At 31.3% G+C, this 13,728-nt stretch overlaps 3 protein-coding genes across 3 annotated transcripts; 1 reads left to right on the top strand and 2 right to left on the bottom strand.

Annotated features, from left to right (window-relative positions):
- Positions 1–710: 710 nt before the first annotated feature.
- On the top strand, positions 711–2,578 carry LOC107463981 (cystinosin homolog). The gene is made up of 8 exons (XM_016082881.3): positions 711–1,010; positions 1,104–1,236; positions 1,333–1,422; positions 1,521–1,645; positions 1,819–1,861; positions 1,965–2,082; positions 2,169–2,218; positions 2,348–2,578. The coding sequence occupies exons 1-8, from the start codon at positions 892–894 to the stop codon at positions 2,480–2,482; spliced, it is 813 nt and encodes a 270-aa protein (XP_015938367.1). The 5' UTR covers positions 711–891; the 3' UTR covers positions 2,483–2,578.
- Positions 2,579–2,781: 203 nt separating this feature from the next.
- Positions 2,782–5,579, bottom strand: LOC107463982 (F-box/LRR-repeat protein At3g26922-like). Its single transcript, XM_016082882.3, has 5 exons — positions 5,454–5,579; positions 4,362–5,293; positions 4,082–4,231; positions 3,689–3,995; positions 2,782–3,250 (listed from the first exon to the last, which is right to left on the bottom strand). Exons 2-4 carry the CDS (start codon positions 5,271–5,273, stop codon positions 3,708–3,710), a joined length of 1,350 nt encoding a protein of 449 aa, XP_015938368.2. The 5' UTR covers positions 5,274–5,293; positions 5,454–5,579; the 3' UTR covers positions 2,782–3,250; positions 3,689–3,707.
- A 4,480-nt stretch (positions 5,580–10,059) lies between these two features.
- LOC107463874 (putative FBD-associated F-box protein At5g56820) lies at positions 10,060–11,513 on the bottom strand. Its single transcript, XM_016082757.3, has 3 exons — positions 10,725–11,513; positions 10,473–10,604; positions 10,060–10,356 (listed from the first exon to the last, which is right to left on the bottom strand). Exons 1-3 carry the CDS (start codon positions 11,511–11,513, stop codon positions 10,060–10,062), a joined length of 1,218 nt encoding a protein of 405 aa, XP_015938243.1.
- Positions 11,514–13,728: the final 2,215 nt, after the last annotated feature.

Here is a 13,728-nt window from a genome sequence, read left to right as displayed (position 1 = left end):
TCTTTTAAATACTAATGCTTTTCAGAAATATTAAGAATAACAAATAAGTTATTAGAGTTTGAGTTTTATTTTGTTTATAATATTTCAAAAAAATAGTTAGCTTAATTAACAGATTATTCTTTCAAATTTAAACTATTGATAAAAAATATAATATATACAAAAACTAAAATTTATTTAATTAATAAAAAATACACACATTTTTTACTTATAAGAAGGACTTAAAGATAAAGCTAAAAGTAAATCAAATTAACGAACTCTCCTACTAACATAATTATCAATTGAATAAATGTTAATTTGGTTAATTATCACTGAATATATATTATAAGTTTTAGGAAACAAATTATTTTGTGCTTAAGACTTTAAATGAATTTTTATGGAATTCATTAGTCCTTGTACCAAAAAAAGTCAATGTTATTTATTTATTTATTTTTTTGCATAGAGACTAATCCGTCTAAAAAAAGATCAAATGAGTGTTTTTAATTTTTTTTTTTTGAGACTTCGTTGTCCTTTTAAAATAATTGTGACGGATCGGATAGCGTATTCACTCTTTTCTCCTCGGAATGCATCTTGACGCAATTCAGACCAAGTGGTCAAAAAATACCGAAATACGTACAAGCTACAACTCAATCAAAGAACAGCTACATTCTATTTATGGTAATACTGTTGTGAATGCCTGAATGCTCCTTTAAGTCACAATTTTGGTTCAATACATTCATATCCATCCCATATAAAAGGGAAGACTTAAGATCCATCTTTTTATCTAGTGGTCACGGCCTCACGGGGTATAAACTATAAAGGAACACTACAAAATACAAATACCATTATTGCGTTAAAGCATCTTTGGAGTTGGTGGGGTCTTCCATTTCACAAAGAGACACTAAAATTCTAACTATGGCTTCTTGGAATTCAGTTCCTCTCCACGTTTCCTATGAAGTTCTTGGCTGGTTTGCTTTTGCTTGTTGGTCAATCAGCTTCTATCCACAAGTCATTCTGAATTTCAGAAGGAAGAGGTATATTATATATATATATGCATAACTTGAAATAAAGAGTTCCTAAGTATCAACATATTTGATGACCCTTTTAACTTTTGTCTTGTGATTTAGTGTGGTGGGGTTGAACTTTGATTTTGTAGTGCTGAATCTGACCAAGCACACAGCCTATCTTATATACAATGCTTCTCTGTACTTTAGTTCTGCTATTCAGAAACAGTACAAAGACAAATATGGTCAAAAAGAGGTTTGTTTCTGTATCCATACATGTTTACTGTTAACTCCTCTAATTATATATGGAATCTTATTAATGTTTGTGAATTTGTGGCTTAATTTATTTTAGATGATACCAGTGGCGGCAAATGATGTTGCTTTTTCAGCTCATGCTGTTCTGCTGACTGCAATTTCCTTGTTTCAGATTGCAATCTATGAAGTTAGTGTTATACCTCTATACTCTTTTCTTTATTGATTTCTTTTTTTTTTTTTTTTGAGTTCATAATTATGCTAAAAGTGTTCGACATTTTCATGTAGCGCGGAGGACAAAGAATCTCTAAAATCGCCCTTGGAATCCTTCTTGTTGCTTGGTCAATTGCAGCAGTGTGTTTCTTTGTATCTTTGCACAATCATCATTGGCTTTGGCTACTCTCTATTTTCAGGTATGTTACCTATTTTCATTATTTTTATTTGGTCATAATTGCATTACTTAACTTGCCATTGTTGATTTTTAAACTATTTGCATGTGAAGGATCAATAATTTTTCATTGGTTTTAAAAGAAATTTGTCTTTTAAAAATTGTTTCTAATTTTTGTTGAAATTGATTTTCCTGCAGTGGAATCCAAGTATGCATGACTATTATAAAATATATTCCTCAGGTTAGAATCTATTCCAGTGATATTAATTTCAGAGACATAAATTTAAGTTGTGCAAATGCAAATACATAACCTAAAGAAGAGATATTTATACTGATCAATACAGGCAGTGATGAACTTTAGAAGAAAAAGTACAGAGGGTTGGAGCATTGGTAACATTCTACTAGACTTGTCTGGAGGCATAGCAAACTATTTACAAATGGTTATGCAATCTGTTGATCAAGGTATGTAATTTTCTTTACCAAGTGATTCACTTGTTTAGGTTTGTAGTTTCAACAAACAGTTTCCAAATTCTGCCTTTGATTTTCAGGCTCTTGGGTCAACTTTTATGGAAACATAGGGAAACTACTATTATCCCTGGTATGAATAATTCTCTTGATTTGGTTTCTCTTTAAAGGAAGAAATATGAACTCAGTGCATAAAAGAGCTATATCAATAACTCAAAATTTATCAATTCTTCGTGCTAATTGATGGAATAAACTGTTGCAGGTGTCGGTATTCTTTGACATCCTCTTCATATGCCAACATTACCTGCTATATCCTTCAAAAAGACGCAGATCAGAGACAAATATTGAACATGATAATGTTAAGCCTTCTGATCGCCAATCGTCGGAGAATGTTTGAAATGTAACTTGATGAATATCTTCTCTTGGAATGAGCTCAATCTAAATTTGTAGTTGATCATTTTCCAAGATAACAAGCTTAAAGCCTTTAAACTCCTTAACTATGGCTAGCCAATTTATCGTTATCTGCATACCAAATTCTCTACAGATTTTTTATGATCTAATCACAAAAAATAGCAAATTATAAACAGTGTAGCTGTCCTTGTACCAACTCTTTAGTAACCATGTCTTCAACTCATCAGTGGATGATTTGACTACTGATGACTGCCACCTCAAAATTTATAAGTACTTGTTCAAAATGGACGTTGGTAACATAATGTTGTATGTTGCTAAAGAATATTCTCCTTTACTATTTTAGGAAGATGAAACCCACTGTAACCTCATCTCAAATGCATATTGGACCTTGAGTTTATTCTACAATTTCAAAGCAGTGATGCAAAGTATTGGATATCAAAGCAGTGGATAAATCTTGTCCTATTCAGTATTCACAACCGTTAATAGTGCACACTGCACACCAAAGAGCCAGAGTTGGCTAATGCGGAAACTAGGCTGCTATACTGTGATAAATAATTCGTCCAATAAAAATTACATAAAATCCAGTCATGATTGAAAAAAACTAATTTAAACATAGTTGACTTTGAATATCTTTTACACATCATTGAAATCTATCTAACTTCTAAAGTAAATAGAAGGATTAACTGTAGCAGATATCAAATCGGTAAATATATTGCAGTGGATGATAACATACCTTCACGGCTATCTTCAAAACCTGCAATCATAGAAAAAAAAAATAAGAATAATAATATGCAGATTTAATCAAACAAGAGTGTGTCAAATTGCAGCCTATGTGTTTGATGAACAAAACAGTGAAAGGCAAAATGAAAGATTTGCTATTGCCAAAGAGTAGAGTTCCCATCAAGTCATCAACATCATAATAAATTGTTTCAAGAGCTTATGCACATTGTAAATATTAAATTGGTGAACATTTTTGGTATTAAACTTTCAAATACTCGAAGTTACCAAATACAACTACATGGTATTTTTAACAAGTATTCATAAACATCAACGGAATCCAAGTGAAATGCTGGCCTAAAATTGATTCAATATTCAACAATTTACACCGTATTCTAGGCACAGCAATGAAAAGTTTTAGCCAACAGCTTCAGTACAATCGGCATTAGCAAATATAGACAGTGAGTGTTCATACCTATGCAAAATCAGTTTAGTCAGTCAAGTGAGTCAAATTTAATCTGGCATATATTAGAGCCCCTAGGTAAGGCAGATAATCCCTTGAGAATCCAATACTTTGTCAGTAGTTCAAAATCAGACGTAGGTTGAATTGCTGCTGTCTCCAATACAAGTCCTCTTTCTAGAAGACATGCAGTCAATGCACGTTCATCTGCAGAGTCTTCATATCCTCTAAACTTAAAAGTCTTGAGATGTGATGTCACACAATTAGGAACTCCGGTTGGGGGCGCCGGTCCAGCATATTCCAATGGATGTGAATAATAACGCTAACAACAAGAAACAAAACTTCTTAAAGATGCAAGCAAACAACAAACAGCCACACAGGCAGTGTTAAACTTGAAAGTATTAGTACCTTTCGGTTATGAAGTGCAAAAACTTGAAGCATTTGACAATTATGAAGCATATTCATCACAAAGTTTAAGTTGAAAGATAGAACATCAAGCTCTAGATGGAGCAAACTGTGAAATTTTGGAAGCTCTAAAGCTGCAGCTTGAAATAAGCACTGTGTACAAGATAACAAGATATTAAATATAAACACATCATCACCAGTTACAAATTCATCAGAAATTAGAATATCAAATTACATCAAAAATTTTGCTCAATGAATCAAGGATTTAGGATAAGCATATTACCTGTGTTGTGCAATATTTCAATGCCAAAAATTTTGTCTTGCATAGTGCCTTAAGAAGCTTAGCCACCCAATCAACATCATGCTCAAATTCAACACACTGAAAAATATCAAGATGCGCTTCCATTATCTTGGGAAATTTTCCAACCACAAACCGTAAGCAAGGGGTTTGTATCTTGAGGTGCAAGTATTCAAGATATGGGGTATTTATCTCAAGATGCCCAATATCATTATGGCTAGGCCTCGACTCCTGAAAGATTAAACGCCTTAGGGTGCGAGGCATGCGAATTCTATGCAACTCAACCCATTTTTTTTGGAAGGGATTACTTAATCTGACATTAAGTGTTCTAAGAACAGGGCAGCCAGATAAAATATGATCACAATCTACATCTGTTAAATCCAACTCCATGTTCTTAAGGGATGGGAGACAAACTTTATAAGGTAAATTATCCAAAATACACTCACATTTCAAAACAAGGGACACTAGTGATTTGCATGTGAATACATCGCTAGGCAAAAATAACTCCAAACATGAGAGAGTGACATCGAGATACAGGGTGCGGAGATGGGGTCCAACGCAGGCATCAACCCACATTTCAAGGGATTCATCATCAGTTAACCCACAACACAATCTGAAGCTTTTGATGGGGAGTGGATTGCGCTGGGCGAGAATAGCATCAACATAAGCAATAAACTTGGCTTCCTGCGCAGGCGCCATAAAGGATCTCCCGTATATGTCAAGGACTTGAAGATCTTTCCAAACGTGGCGCCACCGGCGAGAGAGGATTCCGGTGGCCACAGCACTTCTTGTTGGGAGGAATGAGAGGATGTGGCAAAGTACCGGGTCTGGTAGGTTGCTGATCAGGTCCTCTTTGATGGTGTTTGCTTCTGATTTCAGTTTCTTAGGCCTTACCATTGTCAATTTTGAATCTCAAGCTGTTTGATTAAGAACGACATATTAGCTCAGATAAATCATTGTCTACATTATCATCTTTTGAATATGTGAATCAATCTATGTGAACTAAAAATTTCAAAATCAAAATCTTGTATAGAAGAGGAAATAATAATCATGTAATAGTATGGAGAAGATGATTACCAATGGTGCTGTTATGCGTCGTGAGCGGTGGCTGCAGGAGGCGGCGCCGTGGTGGAGATCGCTGGGGTAGAGGCGGAGGTGGTTACTGGTTAGGGCTTGAAATAGGAGAGTGTCTGTGGGGCGGGTGAGAGAACAAGAAGAGAAGAAAAAACACGAAAATATTTTAAATTTGATTTTGAACGCAGAATTTGAAAAACAGTTAGATTTCTTAGCTGAACTATTTTATAAATAAATAAAAAAAATGTTTTAAAAATTTTGAAAAAAAGAAAAATTTACGTTAACTGAATTTAGCGCCAATATCTCGAAATTGAATTAGCGGTTCAAAGATGTCTTTTTCCTCTTACTAATACCGTGTTAGTAACATTGTTTACTTGGCAAAACTTTAGAATTAACTACTCAAATTTACCAAATCAATTATTATTTTTAATATGTATAAATTAGGGTGCAAAATTACCAATGAATATAATTAAAAATTAATAGTGTCTAATCAAATTTATAACCTATAAAGACATTAAATTCATATCCCTACATTTATTATATCTTACCGTTATAAACAATACAATAAATTTATACCTATAATAATTAATTTATTAATTTCTATAAATAACTCATTAAATATAATAAACATCCATATTACAAATGTCATAATAATATTATTAATCATAATAAAGTTTATGTTAAAAATATTCAAATTTCATACTATTTGAATTACTTATATAAGTCTCTTATCACTATTTTTTCAAATAACATCAAAATTTAACACAATAAATTTATTTTTGAACTACACAACATCTCAAACTTAGAGCATCATTCTTTGGACAATATCACCAAACAAATAGACAATTGGTTTATCAAAGTTCGCATGGTTCATGTACGAAAAACATTAACACTCAGTGGCGGAACTTGAAACAAAATTTTGGGGGGGCCAAATAGAAAATAATTGTCAAAATATTTTTTTATATGGACCTTATTTAAGATAAACTCGTCTAATCTCATCTCTCTGGTTTGGGTGATACTGTCAAATTTAAAGCCATTTTTCAAGATCTCGTTCCAAAAAGTTAAAGTTAAAGTCATCATATATAACTTTTTGAACTTTTGAAGGTTATATCTCACTTTCTTCGTGATTCATTAAAGTAGAAGAACTATCTACATGTATTGATATTGTAAAAGTTATATGTTCTCCTTCTTAAATATTAGCCTTCCTCTTAAAAAATATATCAATTCTTTGATTTTTCATTATTATTTTATATAAAAAATTGAATATATATCCTGTAAAATATATAAAGAAAAAGTTAGAAGGACAAATATTAAAATTTATAATATTTATTGAATTTTTTTATCAATGAACTTATTAGATACTTTAAGTCATAATAAAGTATTTAAGTCAATTGAACTATTTTTTATCTTTTGAAAAAGTACTACTAAGTTTTTTATAAAAAGTTTGGGGGGCCATAGCCACCCCTTGTCTGAACTAAGCTCCACCACTGTTAACACCCACAAATAAAGAGAAACTTCTTTGTTTAGAAATAATTATATTAGATAAAAAGGTACAAAACAAATATATTTAATTATTTATTGTATTTTTAAACTGAATTTACGAAAAAATACTTTAATTACTTTTTCTTTTTATATTATTTTATAATACTTTATATATAATTGTATTTTAATATCGTTAAAATTATACTTCTTTCAATATGTTATTCATTGTTATTTTTCTAATAACTTAAAAAAAATAAATGTAATAATTTTTTTAATTAATTATTAACTACGATTTACTAACACTGCAGAAAACACCTCTTCATGTAATTGTGAAGAAAAATATGATAAACAAATTCAAACATTTGTTACAAAAAAAAAAAGTCTATACTATAACAAATTTGAAATAAAAGATGCAAATGATTTATATAAATCAAGTAAAGGTACATTGAAAACAAACTTTTTACTTACAACTGTTGTAAAAGAAATTAAAGATTCAATTTTAAACATTCTCCAACACTATTTTAAATATGCATCACTTGAGATATTATCTGAGACAGTGAGTCAAAAAATATTATCAGATAATTTTACTTTATACTATTTCAATTATTTTTTATTAAAAATAACTTATTCAAATAAAAATTTACACATTTTTATTCTTTTTAATATTTATTATATATTATCATTAATTTACCGCCCCACGCATCGTACGGATCTCATTCTAGTAATAATAAAGTTTTTTATATATGTAATCTTTTTAAGCGAGTCTGATTTTTATAATATAAAATAGAATATTAAATGTTTTTATGTAATTTATAAAAGAGTAAAGTACTGTTTTTGTCTTTAACGTTTGAGATAAATCATATTTGTGTATCTAACGTTTAAATCGTTTTATTTGTATTCTTAACGTTTGTAGAAGTGATTCAATATTATCCTGTCTGCCGTCAACTACACATCATGAGCTTTAGTTTGAGTTTTCAAAATCTATTCTTGAAATTAGAATACAAATGTCTAGGACAGAACAATAATCCATTCCGAAAAATAACTCATCAAAAGTTGAAAATAATATCTGCAATATTTACATAATTCACTTTTTTGAGACATAATTGAACATAAACACAAATAGTGGGTACAATATTAAAATCGAATACATTTAAGTGAGACTCAATTGAGAATAAATACATCTAAGTAAGAATAATTAAAATACAATCTGATTTGTTAATATAATTGACGGCAGGATCATATTAAATCATTTTTATAACTATTAGAGATATAAATAGAATTTAAATATTAAAAATACAAATAAAATTTACCCCAAACGTTGAAGATAAAATCGATATTTTACTGTTTTAAAAAATTATATTTTTATGACTTAGTTTTATTCTTTTTAATTATTGTCTAAATAACTTGTGTCCATTTTCGCTTTTGCAAATTTAAAATGTTGATATATTTCATTAACTCTGGTACTTATCCCATATTACTCGTTAATATCTATCCTTGCGACTTATAAAATTGGTTCAACAAGTTGGCTTTTTTCTATTTATTCGTTTTTTATGGTATCTCTCAATCTATTCGTTAGGCTAAAGATTAATTCATTGCGGTACTAAATTTTATTTAAGGGTTTGTTGTTAGTCAATAATTATTACATATACAAAATGAAATTTAAACCCTCGACAGTCTTCACTTATTTAAGCAAATTAATAAAATAACCACTAGACCTTAGTTAAATTGGCTCATGTTTTTTTAATTTTTCCTACGCCATCTGCTTATTGCTAGTAAAAGCAGGCCCTTTCTTTTGGTATAAGCAAGTAACTCTTATCTTATACTATAACTCATATAAAATGATAATTGAATTAATTTAAGAACTAATATTATATTTGGATTATAAATCAGTAAATAGGGGTGTACGTGGATTGAATTGGATATGGCTGAAAATTCGATCTAATCTGCACAATTTTTATCGGATCGAATCGGATATGATATCCGTACTTTTTAGTGTCAAATCCGATCCGCAAATTTGCGGATCGGATCGGATGTATTCACATAATTAAACATTCTCTTTTTAATCTTATTTCTATGTAAAAAAATTCAATAAAAATATTTCTTTTAAACTTATTTATTCCTAAAATATTTTTAATCAAACTCTTTCTAAATAACAAAAATAAAATAATACAATATATGAATAATCCGATCCGCAAAGGGTGTAGATCGGATCCTATCCGATCCAATCAATTTGCGGATCAGATCGTATCCACAATTTTCGGATCGGATGCGGATATTTACCGCGGATCTGCGGATATGATCCAATCGATGTACACCTCCATCAGTGAAAATTAAATTGATTTGAGAATTTTAATCATACACAAACAGCTTAAAACATTCTATAGTATTTTTTAAGGCTTCATAACTAAATCTATCGTTATTGTATTATGGCCAGATTTGATTGGATGAACATACATGGAATTAGTCAGAGTCTAACACTATCTTTGATTGGTAGCGAAGCATTGCATAATCCTGTCACGTTCATCACCAACAATTAAGAGTTAAGACCAAATTAATCTGAATTGGTGGTGGTGCGTAATCAAAATTGCTGTTTGTACTATACAATTCATCAATTCAATGTCAGAAAAATCACATTTCTGCAAAATCATGGCATTTAGTCCTAATTAACCATGGATATTTTTACGCATCACAAAAAGTTATCCAACTTAGAAATATAGAAACATTGAACCGTAGATAGCGTCCATGGAGTACAAAGTACATTAATATGCAGGGGATAACTTAGTCTTAACTTTAACTTCCCAGCTACCTTCAAAAACAGAAATTGATGCACAAATTTTTAAGGATGAAAAAGAGAAATGAAAGTACTTGTTAATATCAAAGTTAGCAAATCCAAACACCGATACAATGTTCAAGTGTATATTTCATTATTTCTCAAGGAACATGGCATCAAACAAATTTATTCAGAAGCATCAACAACTATTTTAAGAATTTAGGGGGAACACTAGCCTAAATTGACCCAATGTAATGAAATTTAAATAATTTTAAACTTTTAAGGCTCCAACATGATATTTTGTCAACAATGATCAATGAACATTGGAGAATAGAGATTATGAGAGTTCATACCATGTTAAATAGGATTTTCATTAATGAAAGTTAGCTGACATATTGTAGAGCCCTTCTGTATAGCAGATAATCCCCTCACAATATTACACTTTGTCTCTTGGTCCAAATTATATTTAAGATGAATTGTCACTGTCTTCAAAACAAGTCCTTTTTGTAAAAGATATGCAGTAAACTCATGCTCATCTGCAGTGTCTTGATATTTTCTAAACTCAAAACTCTTGAGACATGATGTCACACAATTGGGAACCGTGGTTGGTGGTGGTGTTGGCCCATTATACTTCACCGGGTGAAAATAATATCCCTGATAACAGGAAACAACACTTTGTCAACACATGCAGGCAAACAACAAATAGAAATAGAGACACTAGTTTTAAGTTTCAAATTGAAATGTATTCATACCCCCCAAATATGAATTACGAGAGCTTCAAGTACATGACAATTATGAAGGAAGTTTAGCAAGAAGTTTGTGTTGAAACATGGAAGATCAACCTCTAGCTTAAGCAAACGGAGAAACTCTGGAAACTCGAAGGCCGGAGCACTAAATAAGCACTGTGTAGAAGATAACTCTAGATATTAAATATAATTCATAATTATAGTTATAAGTTGAGATTATCGAGTTACATCAATCATTTTGCTTGAGGAATCATGGGATTATGATAAGCATGTTACCTGTGTTGTTTCATATTTCAAGAAATGGGAGTGTATATTTCCCGAGGCCTCTGTTCTCATATGCAGGTATTCAAGAAATGGAGTGTATATTTCCCGAACGTCGATCTTTTCCATCAAGCTAGTGCAATCTTCAAAGGTTAAACTTTTCAATGTGCGAGGCATCTGGATTGTAGGTTCATGAACATGAAAACCTTCTCGGGTCGTGTTATGTAGAGTGAGCTTAAGAATTTCAAGAACAGGGCTGCCGGATAAAAGCTTGCTGGGGTTCACAGAGAGGAAATCCAACTCTAGGTTCTTGAGAGATGGCAGATAAACATTTGGAAACTCTGGATAACAATTCAAATAAATATTACGGTTCAAAACAAGGGACTTGAGTGATACACAAGTGAATATGGATTCAGGCAACTTGATTTTCCTCCTTAAATCAATGCAGAGATAGAGTTCGTGGAGATGGGGAACAATGACGGCATCGAGCCCTGGTAAGATGAGATCCTCATCAAGCCATGATAAGATGATATCCTCTGAATTTTTATAGGAAGTGAGGCGAAACTTTTGGATGGGGTAATCTGCATTGCGCAGAGATAGAATAGCATTCACACATGAGTCAAATCGGTCTTCTCGATGAGACAAAAAGGGTATATACTGTATGTCAAGGACTTGAAGATCCTTCCAAACATGGCGCCACCTGTGAGAGATGATGCTGGTGGATACAGCTTGTTTTGTTGGAAGATACGAGAGAATGTCGCAAAGGATAGAGTTCGGTAACAAACTGATCCTATCCATGTCCATGGTTAATGGTTTTGCTTTCTCAAGTTTGTCTCCGGAGAGGTTAGACACAGGTGTAGGGTTTAGGATTTAAAGGATAAACAAGGGTGTTTGTTTGTTTGATTTTGATTATATAAATTTGACTAAGATTATTATAAACGGTATTATATGATTTGAATTTATTTTTTAGTTTGATTAAATTTAAATTATTCTCTTTTATTTTGCCTCAATTTATTTGGATTTGAATAATCAATCAATAATTTGAAAAATTAAATATTATTTATATGTAAATCAAATCAAGTTGATTCAATTTATCGTAAATGTGTTGGACAAGTAGTAAATTGAATCAAATAGTCACTTGTGCAGGATAAACATAGTTTGATTTATTACTTTTACATATTATTATGATTGACTTTTTCTTCTTTTATTTTATACTACAATACTACTGAAAATACTTTTAAATTTGAATTGATCTTAATTGGAATAAACTGATTTGTTAATTAATTTTTTTGGAATAAATCATATAAAATGATAATTGAATTCATTTAAGAATTAATTCTATATTTGGATTATAAATCAGTGAAAATTCAATTGACTTTAGAATTTTAATCATACAAAAACTGCTTAAAAGGTTTATGACTAATTTGTAGCTTAGAAGGTTCTAAATTATTTTTGAAGGTGGCAAGACTAAATCTATCACTATTGTATTATGACCAGGTTTGATTGGTATCAAAGCATTGCATAAACCTGTCTCATTCATTACCAATAGTTAAGACAAAAAAAAAAAAAATCTGAATTGGTGGTAGTGTGTAATCAAAATTGCTGTTTGTGCTATACAAATCATCAATTCATTGTCAGAAAAATGACTTTTTCTGCAAAACCATGGCATTTAGTCCTAACAAAAAAATGATCCAACTTAAAAATGTAGAAAAACAAAATTTGGAAAGGTCTAGTTCCACCTAGAGTTGAGTTGTTCACTTGGTTTGTTTTGATAGGCCGGGTCAATACAAATGATCGGTTAAATAGGTGGAAATCTTACCACAAAATGATAATATGTGCATATTGTGCAAAAAAGATGTTGAAAATATTCAACACTTATTTGTTACTTGTGAGTACTCTTGGCAAGTATGGTGTGCATGGGTCTCGGAATTTGGACAGGTGTGAACTATCCCTGGTACTTTGAAATAACATTTTAAGAGTTGGAGGTCAATGCTGATGAGAAAAGAGAGGCACAAATTTTGACTAGTTGGGTTCTTCTCAACTATATGGAACATTTGGTTATGACGGAATGATGCCATATTTCAGAGCAAGACAACAGGAGCAGTAAAATGTGTGGCTCAAACTTTTTCATGTGCTGCAGAGTGGTGTGGTAAATAATTCCTGTTGTTAATGACTATGCCGGAGATGACATCGGAATTATTTTTCTTTTTTCTTTTTGTTGTCTTGTCTTTCTTTACTCCACGTGAGTGTTGAGCTCCTTCATTAAAAAAAAAAATGTAGAAACATTGAACCGTAGATAACGTCAGAAGAGTACAATAATATGCAGCGGATAACTAGGTCTTAATTTCCCAACTACTTTCAAAAATAGAAATTCATACACAAAAGTCAATATATACTATATAGTGATTTAATCTAGTGACATTGTCAAATAGCAGCCAACAGTAATCAAATGAAAAACTATGAGATATTTGATTGTATTTTTTCTTCCATCATGTTGTATAGTAGAAGATAAGTTTCCTATGGGTTCTGATTGTTCTTTTTATTCTTTTGAACTTTGTTCAGGCAGACATTTTGGAACAACTTATTCTTGAGTTAGAGCATTCAATTAGGACGTCAGGCCAATACTTGTTAACTTTTTTGTATTTTAGTTCATGACTTGGTAAAACTATTCTATGGGGTAGATCTCATGTTGTGATACTCTTGGTTACCTCTTGAAACATGCTGGTGATTTTGCTGCTGCTGCTGCATTTGCAGATGAAGCCAGGTGTATGGATCTTGCCGATGGTTATGTTAATAGTGAATGTGTTAAGCGCATGCTGCAGGCTGATCAGGTTTTGCCAAAAGGTGGCTTTGGCTGAAAAAGCTGCTGTACTGTTTACAAAAGATGGTGATCAACACAACAACCTTCATGACATGCAATGCATTGATATTTTGCATTATACAGTGTACATTTTGGTTTAACATCTGACCATATATTTTGACATTTATCTTATGAAGGTATGGGCTAGCCACCATGTTT

This window comes from Arachis duranensis, chromosome 9, assembly GCF_000817695.3.
Source record: "Arachis duranensis cultivar V14167 chromosome 9, aradu.V14167.gnm2.J7QH, whole genome shotgun sequence".
Classification (NCBI taxonomy): domain Eukaryota; kingdom Viridiplantae; phylum Streptophyta; class Magnoliopsida; order Fabales; family Fabaceae; genus Arachis; species Arachis duranensis.
The sequence above is the reverse complement of the archived record's forward strand: the minus strand, read 5'-3'. Positions and strand labels throughout refer to the sequence as shown.